General features: G+C 41.4%; 1 protein-coding gene across 3 annotated transcripts in view; it reads right to left on the minus strand.

Moving 5' to 3' along the window:
* Positions 1 to 7,167: 7,167 nt before the first annotated feature.
* The window catches only part of LOC124788509 (prostaglandin E synthase 2-like), a 48,037-nt gene continuing 38,719 nt past the window's right edge, over positions 7,168 to 16,485 (minus strand). For all 3 annotated transcript variants that reach the window (XM_047255796.1, XM_047255789.1, XM_047255781.1), the window contains 2 exons: positions 12,494 to 12,594; positions 7,168 to 7,696 (listed from right to left, as the gene is read on the minus strand). In XM_047255796.1, the coding sequence (XP_047111752.1) occupies positions 7,435 to 7,696; positions 12,494 to 12,594 (363 nt within the window). In that variant the 3' untranslated portion in view covers positions 7,168 to 7,434. The remainder of the gene's footprint in view (positions 7,697 to 12,493; positions 12,595 to 16,485) is intronic.

Genomic DNA, 16,485 nt, shown 5'->3' on the forward strand with positions numbered 1-16,485 from the left:
TCCGGATGGGGGTTTGTCGGGGATGGCCAGCTCGTCCCACGAATCCCCCGATCGGACTCCGGCTGTGGCTGTCTGGGATACTGCCCACATTGAGGCTGACCCCTCACCCGTGGTAGAGTGGGAGGTTGTCTCGAGGTGTGGCAGGGGGCGAACGGAAGGCCTCTCCAGTTTGTCTGACGAACCGGTTTCAGGCTCTGTCTCCGGCTGATACTGATCTTCGGTTGGACATGGCTGCTTGTCCTGTTCCAGAGGTTGCCCCTCAGTCAAGATCCGGGCGGTCACAGAGGGTGGGCTTACTGGTAGTTGGGAGCTCCAACGTCAGGCGCGTAATGGGGCCCCTTAGGAATATGGAAGCAAGAGAGGGGAAGAAAACAAATGTGCACTCCGTGTGCATGCCGGGTGGAGTCATTCCAGATGTGGAAAGGGTCCTTCCGGATGCCATGAAGGGTACAGGGTGCACCCATCTGCAGGTGGTCGCTCATGTCGGCACCAACGACGTGTGTCGCTATGGATCGGAGGAAATCCTCTCTGGCTTCCGGCGGCTATCTGATTTGGTGAAGATTGCCAGTCTCACTAGCAGGATGAAAGCAGAGCATCATCGACAGGACTGACTGCGGACCTTTGGTACAGAGCCGAGTGGAGGGTCTGAATCAGAGGCTGAGACAGTTCTGCGACCGTATGGGCTGCAGATTCCTCGACTTATGCCATAGAGTGGTGGGGTTTCGGGTTCCACTGCATAGGTCAGGAGTCCACTACACATAACAGGCGGCTACACGGGTAGCAGGGGTTGTGTGGCGTGGACTGGGCAGTTTTTTAGGTTAGATGGCCTCAGGCAAGTACAGAAAGGGCAACACCCTCAAAGGGCGCGGGGCAAAGTCAGGACATGCGGAGACCAAGCAGCAATCGGTATTGTGATTGTAAACTGTCGAAACTGCATTGGTAAAGTACCGGAACTTTAAGCGCTGATAGAAAGCACCAAAGCTGAAATCATTATAGTTACGGAAAGCTGGCTGAAGCCAGAGATAAATTCTGCTGAAATTTTTACAAAGGCACAGATAGTGTTTAGAAAGGATAGACTGCATACAACCGAAGGTGGGGTGTTTGTCACTGTTAGTAGTAGTTTATCCTGTAGTGAAGTAGAAGTGGATAGTTCCTGTGAATTATTATGGGTGAAGGTTACACTCAACAACCGAGCTAGGTTAATAATTAGCTCCTTTTACCGACCTCCCGACTCGGCAGCATTAGTGGCAGAACAACTGAGAGAAAATCTGGAATACATTCCACATAAATTTCCTCAGCATGTTATAGTCTTAGGTGGAGATTTCAATTTACCAGATACAGACTGGGACACTCAGATGTTTAGGATGGGTGGTAAGGACAGAACATCGAGTGACATTATACTGAGTGCACTATCCGAAAGTTACCTCGAGCAATTAAACAGAGAACCGACTCGTCGAGATAACATCTTGGACCTACTGATAACAAACAGACCCGAACTTTTCGACTCTGTATGTGCAGAACAGGGAATCAGTGATCATAAGGCCATTGCAGCATCCTTGAGTATGGAAGTAAATAGGATTATAAAAAAAGGGAGGAAGGTTTATCTGTTTAGCAAGAGTACTAGGAGGCAGATTTCAGACTACCTAACAGATCAAAACGAACATTTCTTTTCCGACACTGACAATGTTGAGTGTTTATGGAAAAAGTTCAAGGCAATCGTAAAATGCGTTTCAGACAGGTACGTGCCGAGTGAAACTGTAGGGACGCGAAAAACCCACCATGGTTCAACAACAAAGTAAGGAAACTACTGTGAAAGCAAAGAGAGCTTCACTGCAAATTTAAACACAGCCAAAACCTCTCAGACAAACAGAAGCTAAACGATGTCAAAGTTAGCGTAAGGAGGGCTATGCGTGAAGTGTTCAGTGAATTCGAAAGTAAAATTCTATGTACAGACTTGACACAAAATCCTAGGAAGTTCTGGTCTTATGTTAAATCAGTAAGTGGATCGAAACAACATATCCAGACACTCTGGGATGACAGTGGCATTGAAACAGAGGATGACACGCGTAAAGCTGACATACTAAACACATTTTTCCAAAGCTGTTTCACAGAGGAAGACCGCACTGCAGTTCCTTCTCTAAATCCTCGTACGAACGAAAAAATGGGTGACATCGAAATAAGTGACCACGGAATAGAAAAGCAACTGAAATCACTCAACAGAGGGAAGTCCACTGGACCTGACGGGATACCAATTCGATTCTACACAGAGTACGCGAAAGAACTTGCCCCCTTGTAACAGCTGTGTACTGCAAGTCTCTAGAGGAACGGAAGGTTCCAAATGATTGGAAAAGAGCACAGGTAGTCCCAGTCTTCAAGAAGGGTCGTCGAGCAGATGCGCAAAACTATAGACCTATATCTCTGACGTCGATCTGTTGTAGAATTTTAGAACATGTTTTTTGCTCGAGTATCATGTCGTTTTTGGAAACCCAGAATCTACTCTGTAGGAATCAACATGGATTCCGGAAACAGCGATCATGTGAGACCCAACTCACTTTATTTGTTCAGGACACCCAAAAATATTAGATACAGGCTCCCAGGTAGATGCCTTTTTCCTTGACTTCCGGAAGGCGTTCGATACAGTTCCTCACTGTCGCCTGATTAAGTAAGAACCTACGGAATATCAGAGCAGCTGTGTGGCTGGATTGAAGATTTTTTAGCAAACAGAACACAGCATGTTGTTACCAATGGAGAGACGTCTACAGACGTTAAAGTAACCTCTGGCATGCCACAGGGGAGTGTCATGGGACCATTGCTTTTCACAATATATATAAATGACCCAGTAGATAGTGTCGGAAGTTCCATGTGGCTTTTCACGGACGATGCTGTAGTATACAGAGAAGTTTCAGCATTAGAAAATTGCAGCGAAATGCAGGAAGATCTGCAGCGGATAGGCACTTGGTGCAGGGAGTGGCAGCTGACCCTTAACATAGACAAATGTAATGTATTGCGAATATATGGAAAGATGGCTGCTGTATTGTATGATTATATGATAGTGGAACAAACACTGGTAGCAGTTACTTCTGTAAAATATCTGGCAGTATGTGTGCCAAACGATTTCAATGGAATGATCATATAAAATTAGTTGTTGGTAAGGCGGGTACCAGGTTGAGATTCATTGGGAGAGTCCATCAACAAAGGAGGTGGCTTACAAAATACTCGTTCGACCTATACTTGAGTATTGCTCATCAGTGTGAGATCTGTACCAGGTCGGGTTGACGGATGAGATAGAGAAGATCCAAAGAAGAGTGGCGCGTTTCGTCACAGGGTTATTCGGTAAGCGTGATAGCGTCACGGAGATGTTTAGCAAACTCAAGTGGCAGACTCTGCAAGAGAGGCGCTCTGCATCATGGTGTAGCTTGCTATCCAGATTTCAAGAGGGTGCTTTGTTGGATGAGGTATCAAATATATTGCTTCCTGCTACTTATACCTCCCGAGGAGATCACGAATGTAAAATTAGGAGGCTTTCTGGCAGTCATTCTTCTCCCCCTGGAACAGGAAAGGGAGGTAATGACAGTGGCACGTAAAGTGCCCTCCGCCACACACCGTTGGGTGGTTTACGGAGTGTAAATGTAAATGTAAATGTATACAGGTAGCAGTAAAATCGCATACACAAGGTATCAAAGTATAAAAGTGCAGTGTACTAGCAGAGCTGTCACTGGTACTCAGATGATTCACGTGAAAAGGTTTCCATTGTGATTATGGAGACATGAAAGGAATTAACAGATTCTGAAATCGGAATGGTAGTTGTGACTAGATGCATGGGACGTTCTGTTTGGGAAATCATTAGGGAATTCAATATTCAAAGACCCACAGTGTCAAGAGCATGCCAAGAATACAAAATTTCAGGCAGTACCTCTCACCACAGACAACGCAGTGACTGGCGGCATTCACCTAACGACCGAGAGCAACAGTGTTTGCTTACAGTTGTCAGTGCTGACAAGTAACACTGCATAAGATAACCACAGGAATCAATGTGGGGACAAATGTATCCACTGGGGTGGTGCAGTGAAATTGGTGTTACTCAGGGTGTATACATGGACAAGGAAAATAAAATTTCCGGATTTTTCCCGGATTTCCCAGTTGAAAATACACTTTCTCCTGGGTGAAAATGCACTTTTCCCGTTTTAAGTGATAGTATACTTTTCCATGCCAAAAGAATTTCCTGGCACTTTAGAAAACGAAACTAAGGGGGGAAAAACATGTTTTGGAAAGATCTTTGATGTGCAGCAACATGTACACTGCATATTTTCGTGTTACGAATGTATATATTCGAATTCCACCAAACACCGCATTTTACTTTCCGAAGCACTGAAATCGAGATTGTGACGTGCTTTTGTAAGCCAGTCATAGCTCATGTCATGTGATCTCACCAGTTGATGACAGCATAGGACATGTGATGTAGTCAGCCAATAGCAAGATCACTCTTACGTAACGCAAATGCACAAGTAAGAAAGGTTAATGGTTTAAATTAATATACATAGTGTTGCTACATGAAAAACAAAGCTTTCACATATAATGGTGGTCTCAAAGATTAATAATCAGCAAGAGAAGCTTCCACATGTAATGTTCATCTTTCTTGCGCATGTTACACTTTACGTTACATCACACAAATGTGTCAGTAAAATTTTTAATAATGACGTAAATGTCTGATCTTCTGGGTTCAAAATTCTTCTAGATGGTCGTCCTCAAAGAGTTGTTTTTTAATTGAGAGTCAAACACTCTGTGATTTAAGAAATTCGTTGTACACTCTCGCATATAGTTCACCTTGTGTGAAAGGAAATTTACTTTGAAAGTAACGCTTTTCAAACCACCATTCGTAATATTTTCCTGTGACCTGTTACAAACTAATTCGTTCCAGCAGTTGCCAGAGAGCGCCAGATAACAGGCATCACTGCTCTTGCGCAGCTACGATGATGCAGGAAGCCCGTATGTTTGTACATGTGAAACATTAATAGATCTTGCACTATGTCACAAAAGAAACGGGACATCAGAGGATACTTCAAGAGCATCGGAATTTCATGAACCATACTAAAATGCATAATTCGGCTTAAAGTGCTCATTCGTATGTCCAGATTCGGATGTAAATTTTCTTGGCATACCAGTACTGAATCATCTCATGTATGGTTCTTTATTATGCCGTAATGCCATACGTGCTAGAAGATGAAAACGCGCACTTGAAATGCAGCGAACAGTTGAAACTAACCAATACCGTGCAATTAAACACTTCTTTTCAAATAAATTGAGTGCCTCAGTGGAAAAGATTAATAAAAGCCAAATTTCTTTAGAAAACCATCAAAAATAACTTCATTGTTCTGCTAGGTGATTAATGCTTGACTGCCCGAAAGGTGGAAATAAAATAAAATCTGAAACTAATAACATATTTTAGCCTTTCGTAATTATGAGAATGTATTTTAATTTATTTGATAGCTCCCGGCCACAGAAATTTGTTTTGTTTCATTTGATGTGAGAGCAATAAATGAAGAGGAAACAGCAAAACAACTAAACATAATCACAGGTCACATGGAGACTACCCACCTCCCCATTACTGCTCAGACTGCTCTGTGCATAGCCCCGGGTCTATGATATTTCCAAACTGGAGCAGTATGAGATAGTGGCGCCCAGCCACACATCCGTAGCCAGAAGTGGGAGAAGGTACTACTCATAAGCGACTCAACTGCGCGCGCACACAAGCTGTCTCACAACTGCTCAAACAAATCTAATGTAAACAGCTGTCACGTCATGCTCATGGGAGGCAAGTTGTTGTTAGGAAGCATTGCATAGTCTTCCCAAAGCCTTTGACACACTTTGCTGTCGGCAGACGCATGTATGAGCACTGTCTTTCGTTGTTGTATATGGCACATTTCCTTTGCAACTTAAGTTTTATTTTCGTTTTTTTCCCCTCTCACTCATGTTTTGTTGCTGCAGTATTATTCTACAATAGCGGGATACAGTAATATGCTTTGTTGGAGAATTGGTTCTTACCAGTCAAAATCACAAAAATTTAACTGAAAACTAAAACAATGAAAAATGCCCGGAATTCTAAAAAATTCCCGGGTTTTTCCCGGTTTTCTCCCGGATGAAAAAATTCCCAGGTTTATCCTGGATCTTCTGGACTGTATACACCTCGTTAATGAACTGTGGCAGTAGATGACCAATTCCAGTACCTTTGCTAATACGACATTGCCTGCAGCACCTCTCCTGGGCTTCTCACCATATCAATTGAACCCTTGATGACAGGAAAAGTGTGGCTGGTCAGCTAAGTCCTGATTCCAGTTAGTAAGAGCTGATGGTGTGGTGCAGACCCCACAAAGCCATGGATCCAAATTGTCAATAAAGCGCTGTGCAAGCTGGCGGTGGCTCCATAACTGTGTGGGTTGTGTTTACATGGAATAGACTGGGTCTTCTGATCCAACTGAACTGATCACAGACTGGAAATGGTTATGTTTGACTACTTGAAGGCCATTTGCCGCCATTCATGGACTTCACATTCCCAAACAACAATGGAAGTTTTATGGATGACAATGCACCACGCCATCGGGTCGCAATTGTTCGAGATTGGTTTGAAGAACAGTTCAAGTGAATGATTTGGCCACCCACATCACTCAACATGAATCCCACCAAAATTTATGGGACAAATCGAGAGGTCAGTTCATGAACAAAAATCATGCACCAGCAACACTTTCATAAATACGGATGGGTATAAAAGCAGCGTGGCTCAATATTTCCTCAGGGCTTCCCATGACTTATTTTAATCCATGTCATGTCGAGCTGCTGCACTATGCTATGAAAAAGGTGGTCTGACACAATATTAGGAGGTATCCCATCACTTTTTTCACCTCATTATACTAATAAGTGCTTGCTTTCAAAGAATACACCACTGGAAAGCATCCTTAATGTAACTTATTGTAATACTCATTTATAATTGATGCAGTCAAGCAAAGAAAACACATTAGTTAGGATTTGGATGTGTCGTGGACAATTTTACAGTAAATAACAGTCACTGCCAGTGTTCTTCATAATTGTTATTGTTCTTTGTACATTAGTAAGCAATCGTCATAAATATTATTCCTGAAGAAGTTTGCTTCACTAAATCACATAAACAGGAACTTAAAATAGGAACAAAGCTCTTTTTAATCTTGATTATTTTACCAGGCAATAAAATATAAATCATAAACTTTCCAAATAATTGTGACACTGGGTTACAACCATATCTGATGCATGTTAACATATCCTCGACAAAACTGACTCATTGGTAGTAACTCTGCATTTATTAATGCATGGCTGCATATAATAATGACTATTTTCCACAATGATCAGAAATGTTTCGCACATGTAATCTCAAAATGTCACTAATGGCAGTCAGTAAGGTAATCATCAACTGCTCATTGCCACACTTCCTGCATGATTCTGAACTGATTCTTTCATTGCACTGTACCACGGTCCTATCTTCGTGTTTGCGAGAAGGTCCGCAAAAGCATTACAACCTTCTATACTAGTCAGAGCACCATACACAGCCAAATCAGCTAAGTTAGGTCTGCTTCCTCCCAGAAATGGTGTCCCTTGTTTCTTTATAGTTTTTATCCAAAAATTGCATTCATCATAGAGAGACTGCCGAACATCGTCTTTCAGGTTATGCCTAAAACAAGAGCACAAACAAAATTTCAGCATACAATTAAGATAATTAAGCAGAACAAGATGAGAGAGAGAGACAGCATGAAAAAGATACTTGGATGTAAGGTATTTACAGCAAGATAATTTGGTTTACTGGTTTTTCACATGGAACACTTACTCAATATGTCTCTCAATATATTTGTATGTACTGGAAACTAATGACAATGTCTTAACAGATAATTGAAGGGCTCGGAGAGATATAGTCATAAGCCACAACTTTCACGAAATTGAGTTTTTCATGTTGCAGCATTCTTAACAGTGTCTTCTTCACAATGAGTTGAAAAAGTTCCGTGTTACTGCAACAGATGACAGGCTATGATGGAGTGCAGTTCTATGCTGTGCCATTTGGTGGTAGTTTCAGAAGATACACAGTCACAAGCCACGGCAAAATGGCAGGTGGGTCAGGAACGTCTGAAGCGTCTTCGAGTCTTCAACGCATATTTGACACAGACAGTAGTGGAAGTGAAGAGCTTTACCCTTTGGATTCTGACAGTGATGAATCTTGGCATCCATTGACCAGCAGTTCCAGCTTAGATGATGTTTCGTTAAGGAAATAAAACGGTTTATTTCTGGTGATTAATTTATTGTGGCTTGAGACTTTGTTTCTCTCAACATTGGCAACGCATTTGACAGCCATCCTGTGTGTTAATGATGAAACTTGATGGGCACATTTATATTACTGCTTAATGGTGCAATAATGTAGTTTCAAAGGCAAAAGATGTGTAAAAAATATTTTATCATTAATGTGATTTTAGTGAAATTTAATGTTTTATGTGGCTTATGACTATATCTCACGCAAATTCTTAGACTATTTTGCTCTTCATATTATACCTTGAAGTAAGTAGAATAAATTAAGAATCACCCAAAAAACCAAAGCCTTCACAGAAAAGAAAGCGACATTTTGATCAGTGGAAGAAAAATAAAGCAAAACGTCGACGAAATGCTGGTCAGCAGTATAAACCCACAAGACTGTTCAGGCTGCTACTATAGGAAGTCCCTGCATTTGTTCAAATAAATGCTTCACAAAACTGCTTGCAGAGGAAGAAAACATTTTTCATTCATTTTGGGACATAAGAAACTTTAATGCCCCGAATACTTACCTGATGAGCTGTAAGGAAATGGAACAGAAAAAGTGGAGGTTTGTTCACTATTTAAATACAAATGGTTTAATATTGTGTACATTTATTTCATTTTGTTATATTTGTCATAATTTCTTTCAAAGCTATCCAAAAAAGACTTCCAAGAAAATATCATCCAGGGATGTTACATTTTCCTGTAATGTGAGGGTATGCGGAATAGAAGTCATGATCTGCAAGGAAGCTTTCCTAAGGGTTCATGGCTTACAGATACATGCACGAGGAGTGAGGAATTTGCAACATCAAATGAAGCAGGGATTTGCAGTGCCAAAAGAAGATGGAAGAGGTTTGTATGTTACTCTGTGCTATAAGTTAGGGATGTACTCAAACTGGGTACTATACAAATATTTCTATTAGGAAGAGGATATAAGCTCATCTTTTCTTTCTTTCAGGAAAACATGGAAACTACCCATATAAATTTCAAGACGAAGCTGTACAAAGTGTTAGAGAATTTCTCAACGCCATACCGAAATGTAACAGTCATTACAGCAGGCAACAGAACCACAATAAAGTGTATTTGGATTGTGATCTCACAACTGCTTCCTTATTTCGAGATAAATACTCAGAATACTGCAACGAAAAGCAGGTTTCTGCAGAATCTGAAAGTAAATTCAGAGAAATTTTCGTATCTGAATTTAACATAGGCTTCAAACTACCAAAAGGTGACACCTGTTCAAAATGTGATGGATTTCTAATTGCAATAAATAAACCAGAATTACGCGCAGAAGTCACAGAAAGGAAACTACAATATGAACTGCATCTCAAAAAGGCTGACAGAGGACAAAATATGATTGGGTCTTTAACTGCTCTGGCTAAAGAAAATTCGAAAGAGCATCATGTGATAGCAATGGACATGCAGCAAACATTCCCCACACCTAAACTAACAGTAGGTCCAGCATTTTAAAAGAGGAAAATATGGACATACAACTGTGGTATCCATGACTGTGGATCAAATAAGAATTATATGTTTCTGTGGAGCGGGAAAGATGGAGGATGGTGTTCAGATGAGGTTGGGAGCTGCTTATTGAAGTACTTGGAGATAACTAATCCTCAGACAAAACATCTCCACATAATCATAGACAACTGCAAGGGTCAGACAAAGAATTGGATTATTATTGCTTTCGAAAGGTCCCTTGTTGCTACCAAAAGATTTGATTCTGTCCAGCATTACTTCCCTGTGGTAGGTCACACCATGCTACCCTGCGATCGTGATTTTGGTTGCATTGAACAGTATGCAAGAAACAGACGTCCAACAGTGTACACTCCAGATGAATGGGCAGAAGTAATAAAATGTGTGAGTCCAAAACATTTTATTGTAACTAAAATGGAAAGAGAAGACTTCAGAATTTTGGAAAGCCTGAAGACATTGACCTCAAAACGTACAGAATCCACGTCTGGAGATCCCCACCATTTCAGTGAAGCTACTCAATTTAAGTTTGAGTCTGAAGATCCCTTCAAGCTAAGTGTAAAGCACTCTTATTCAGACATAGGAGCTTTCATGTCAGTGGATATTCATTTCAAAAAGAAAGGAAGGCTAGTTGAACCAAATCCATATCAGCTGCCAATAAAATACAGAAAGCCACTACCAATTAATCAGAAAAAATTGATGATGTACTGTCTCTTATGCCATATATACCTGCAGCAAATCAAGATTTCTTTCGGTCATGTACTGGAAATAACGTGTACAATAATGAGGTACAGGAACTTCCTTGATGCAATTGTATAAATGAAAAAGTAATTTATACATCTCAGATACCTGATATGTATATACACTCCTGGAAATGGAAAAAAGAACACATTGACACTGGTGTGTCAGACCCACCATACTTGCTCCAGACACTGCGAGAGGGCTGTACAAGCAATGATCACACGCACGGCACAGCGGACACACCAGGAACCGCGGTGTTGGCCGTCGAATGACGCTAGCTGCGCAGCATTTGTGCACCACCGCCGTCAGTGTCAGCCAGTTTGCCGTGGCATACGGAGCTCCATCGCAGCCTTTAACACTGGTAGCATGCCGCGACAGCGTGGACGTGAACTGTATGTGCAGTTGACGGACTTTGAGCGAGGGCGTATAGTGGGCATGCGGGAGGCCGGGTGGACGTACCGCCGAATTGCTCAACACGTGGGTCGTGAGGTCTCCACAGTACATCGATGTTGTCGCCAGTGGTCGGCGGAAGGTGCACGTGCCCGTCGACCTGGGACCGGACCGCAGCGACCCATGGATGCACGCCAAGACCGTAGGATCCTACGCAGTGCCGTAGGGGACCGCACCGCCACTTCCCAGCAAATTAGGGACACTGTTGCTCCTGGGGTATCGGCGAGGACCATTCGCAACCGTCTCCATGAAGCTGGGCTACGGTCCCGCACACTGTTAGGCCGTCTTCTGCTCACGCCCCAACATCGTGCAGCCCGCCTCCAGTGGTGTTGCGACAGGCGTGAATGGAGGGACGAATGGAGACGTGTCGTCTTCAGCGATGAGAGTCGCTTCTGCCTTGGTGCCAATGATGGTCGTATGCGTGTTTGGCGCCGTGCAGGTGAGCGCCACAATCAGGACTGCATACGACCGAGGCACACAGGGCCAACACCCGGCATCATGGTGTGGGGAGCGATCTCCTACACTGGCCGTACACCACTGGTGATCGTCGAGGGGACACTGAATAGTGCACGGTACATCCAAACCGTCATCGAACCCATTGTTCTACCATTCCTAGACCGGCAAGGGAACTTGCTGTTCCAACAGGACACTGCAAGTCCGCATGTATCCTGTGCCACCCAACGTGCTCTAGAAGGTGTACGTCAACTACCCTGGCCAGCAAGATCTCCGGATCTGTCCCCCATTGAGCATGTTTGGGACTGGATGAAGCGTCGTCTCACGCGGTCTGCACGTCCAGCACGAACGCTAGTCCAACTGAGGCGCCAGGTGGAAATGGCATGGCAAGCCGTTCCACAGGACTACATCCAGCATCTCTACGATCGTCTCCATGGGAGAATAGCAGCCTGCATTGCTGCGAAAGGTGGATATACACTGTACTAGTGCCGACATTGTGCATGCTCTGTTGCCTGTGTCTATGTGCCTGTGGTTCTGTCAGTGTGATCATGTGATGAATCTGACCCCAGGAATGTGTCAATAAAGTTTCCCCTTCCTGGGACAATGAATTCACGGTGTTCTTATTTCAATTTCCAGGAGTGTATTAATGTGTAAAAATTATATATTCTGCTTGCTGTGTAAGAGTAGTTAAAATAAATCTTTACAAATTCATACTTTATGTTTTAAACAATTTTTTGGGAGATATAGTCATAAGCCACCGTTTACTACATCTTAATTAGAATCATTCTAAAATTAATATTTTATAGCATTCAGAGTGTTGACTATTTAACAACATGCTTTGCAAGTATTAAGCAAGTGTTTGCAGTGGAAATAAGGTTTCTATTTTGTATTAAACATTTTCAGACCTCTATGGAACTTTAAACTCGCTGTATCTCAAAACTACTTCGATGGGGCTTATGACTATATCTCTCCGACCCCTTCAATTATACTGTCTTCACAGTTTTCTATGACTCATTATTTTCACAAGAATTATTTACAGGATTAGTTAACTTTTCTCAAATGGACAATAAAGTACCTTCTCTTCAATCTCTTGCCAATAATCCACATTGCAACGGCACCAACATACACCATGATAAACCTTTCCCATGCTGGAAACAGTTTGTCCCACTCGCCAACCTGCAAAACAAGTGCATAATTTAGCACATGATCTATATATTGGAATTGTACGATAGGTGTAAATTTAATCCATAATTGAAGAAACTCTTCCGAAAAATGCTTTCAGGATTTATGTTTTGCAGTTCGTCTGAAAGCCTACTAGGTTCCCTGTTATTGTTTTACAGCTAATCCAAATTTCTTCACATCATAAAATATATTTATACTCAATTATTGTAAAACATTACTAAAATATCTAAGAGCATTAGTAAATTTTAAACAAAATAAAATGTATGTAAATGGTTGACAATTCATTTTCAACAAAGGGATAAGAAGAATACTCCTTTACTTCTCATTGTGGTATCTCTATGTATTACTACTGGTAGTAAGTCATTCATTTTAAAAAACATGGCTCTAAATCAGAAGCTAAAGCTTACAGATACACTGCTGACATGAAACTTAAGCATCAGGAGGGGAAGATGAAATGAAATGAAATTTCACAAATTGAGAGGTTATGTCATTACAAAATGAAGTCAGATTTTCAAAGAACTTAGCAATAAGAGCCCACTTATCACATGGTTCTGCACTCCCTCTGGCCTGAATGTATGCACTGTCTCAGTTTGGAAGGGTGTCATAAAGCCATTGTATCCTCTCCTGAGGCAAGCATCCCACAACTGTTGTAACTGGTGTTTCATATCCTGGAAAATCGAGCTGGGACAAGGCTGACATCCAAGATCCAAGCTGCCCCCCCCCGCCTCACACACACACACACACACACACACACACACACACACACACACACACACACACACACACACAGAGTCTATCAGGGACAGACCTGTAAATCTTGCTGGCCACAAGAGTACTTCAACATCACACACACCGTTCTCAGTCATGTGTGGATGATCATTGTCCTGATGAACAATAGCACCATCAGACTGTCCCATTAGAGGCAACATGAGGATGCAAGATGTCCATTTGTACCCTTGTGTTGTCAGAGTTCCCTCAATCAGTGCCAGCTGTGAACTAAAGTAACACCCAATGGCTACACACACTATGGCACCAGGAGTAATACTGCTATGTCACTCCAAAATATTGAAACAATGGGACCTCTCCCTAGGTTGCCACAGTACTCGCTACCGACTTCCATCTGGAATAATACAGAACCATCTTTCATCAATGAACACAATGTGACTGTATCCACCAGCCGTCCATGCTTCCTGGCCATGGCACCATTTAACACAGCTGTCTGTTACAGTGTTAACAGCAGGCTACACATGGGACAGTAATACCATAGTCCAGCTGCTGCTAGTCACTGACCAGAGGACCAAGAGGACAGAATGTTGCATGGAGTCCATTACTTGTTCTTGGACGGCAGGTGCAGATGGGACGAGGTTACGATGTGCTTGGTGCACAATGCGGCGATCCTTCCTTGTGTCAATCAGACATGGTCGACCAAAACACTGACGATTAGTATGCCTGCCCTCATGTTCCCACACAGTCCAACATCGGCCAGTCACATCCAAAGGCCCTAAAAATCTGGATATTGCTAGATTCAACCAGCCACCCAGATGGAGACCAACAATGAGGCCCCTTTCAAACTCTGAAAGGCATTGATAATGCTATACCACATGAGTATGCAGCACCTTCACACCCTTATTCAACATCTTGCACTACTCACACCCCTTATGCCCTGAAAGGCCTGGTAACAGCAATAACACACTCGGGTAGCTGTTCTACCGGCCGCAGAGTATTGCAAACCTTATCATTCAGATATCTGCCATAGTGTTTACAGATATGTAGTCACACTGACATCCCACCATGTCTTCTGGGAGCTTCACCTTTTTAGCCAAGCAGTATACTTTACACTTTATGTCATTGGCTTCCTTTTTTTTGGTAATAGCACTAGTGTTAGTAAGTGTTGTTGGGGCTGTAGTGCAGCTATAGTTGATGTGATGTCATTCTTTCCTTAGGTAATTTCAAAAGTGACAAGATGGAAATAAAACTTCAGTAAGGGAGTGATCGAGACAAAACACAAGGGTCTGTCTCCTCTCACGCAGTTTATATACCATAATGATAGTAGAAATTAGACAAATTATTATTCCACAGAACCCACCTTAAAAACATTTTATTTAATTTCAAAGCATTACTGATTTGAGAATCCTACAAATATACAGCAATGTTCTGAAATCTAAGCCATTGTTATTAAAGCAAGAAAATTAAGTCCTGAAGTAACAAATAAATTTTGTAAGCTACAGTAACTCAAAAACATTAGTTGCCACAAAACACAATGATAACAGTGCAAAGAATGGTACAGATAAAAACAAACTTAAGCTTCTGGGGAGTGATGCAGTTCCCCTTACTTGGAATATGTAGGTGATACTAACCCAAGTAGAACAAAGTGAGGACTCTAAATCAAGGAATTAATATAAATGGACAACACTAATCTACAAGACAAACAAAAGTAGGTATAAGAATAGTGACACTGAAAATGAAAAAGGTTTTCTCATTATCTGTGGTTACACGCTAAAAAGTCGGAGAACCAAATTCACGAATAAACTAACTACATATTCAGCTCAAAAGTAGGTTCACCAGATATCAGGTATGAACTATAAAGGTGTGTTCATATATGTAGTGATAAATTCATTTCAGTGCAGCAATGAGTAAGAACTTTGGTGATAAAAGATCTAAGGACTCAAACTAAATTTTTTCTAAATATCACATAAAAAATGAGCCCGTTACCTATACTGATAATATTTTAACATATTATGGACCCGAAGAATTGTCTGCTTTTTATTTTTTTTGTTAGGGACATTCTCACCATTCAGAACAGTTCACTGAACCGCCAAAAACACGCAGGGAAGTCCTACATAAAAAATTTACATAAAAAGAAATTTTAATGAAGAAAATTTAACTCTTTTTCATAATAATGTAAATGAAACACAAAACCCCTTTGTCCTAATATTTCAAACAGTGCAAATTATGTTAAGTTCTTAGGCAGTGTTCAAGGTGCAGTCAACAAAGTCTTTCCATCAGAATCTATCATAACAAAGTAACAATTAAATATAAGTATCCAACTGTTATTTTAGGCACTAGAATGATATATTTAACAATGTTGTGAATACAGCAAAATAAAAGCCAAATAATAAGCTAATTCCATGACATAAGAATACAACAATGACCGTGTGGTCTGTTGTCAAAGCTGAATTAGTAGTTACAGTCTGAAAGAGAGAAATTCCTGAAATTAAGCTTGATGGTGTCATTATTATGTGAGTGTGTGCTGTAAAGTAATGACTCCAAATTTTTTATTCCTTTCTCAGTATTAGTTAAGTACTACATGTCATGCAGATCATTCGGTCACCTTTCCTGCTTTGCTGACAAGATGCAACCCTCTGCCACAAGAGGGATCTGAATTGTTGTGTGTAATGTGGTGATGTGTAACTACATCAGCGCATGAGAAACAGCATACTACAATCAAGTTCCTGAAAGCATGAATCTGATGAATTCCTCCACACATTAGGCACCCTCTCCTATTCTGCGTCAACTGCAACAAATCAGTGTCTTTGGTTCACTGTCACTGTTCATCCTCCATACGGTCCTAACTTGGCCCCACCTGATTTTCAACTGTTTCCAAGACTTAAGAACACCTCTGAGAACTTCACCTTGATAGTGATGAAACAGTACAAGCAAAGGTGAGGTTGTGGTTTCATCAACAAAGTCAAAGATTCTACAGTGATGGTATCAAGAAACTAGTCCCATGTTGGGAGAAATGTTGTTCATTTCCAGGGTGACTATGTTGAGAAATAAATAGGTAGACACAGAGAAAAAAGCTCTAGAATGTTAATAAAGTTTGATTTATTTAAAAATCTTTAAGAGTTTTTGCATATTTGTAAATTCAGGTCAAATATCAGAGTG

This window comes from Schistocerca piceifrons, chromosome 1 (genome assembly GCF_021461385.2).
Source record: "Schistocerca piceifrons isolate TAMUIC-IGC-003096 chromosome 1, iqSchPice1.1, whole genome shotgun sequence".
In the NCBI taxonomy this organism is placed as follows: domain Eukaryota; kingdom Metazoa; phylum Arthropoda; class Insecta; order Orthoptera; family Acrididae; genus Schistocerca; species Schistocerca piceifrons.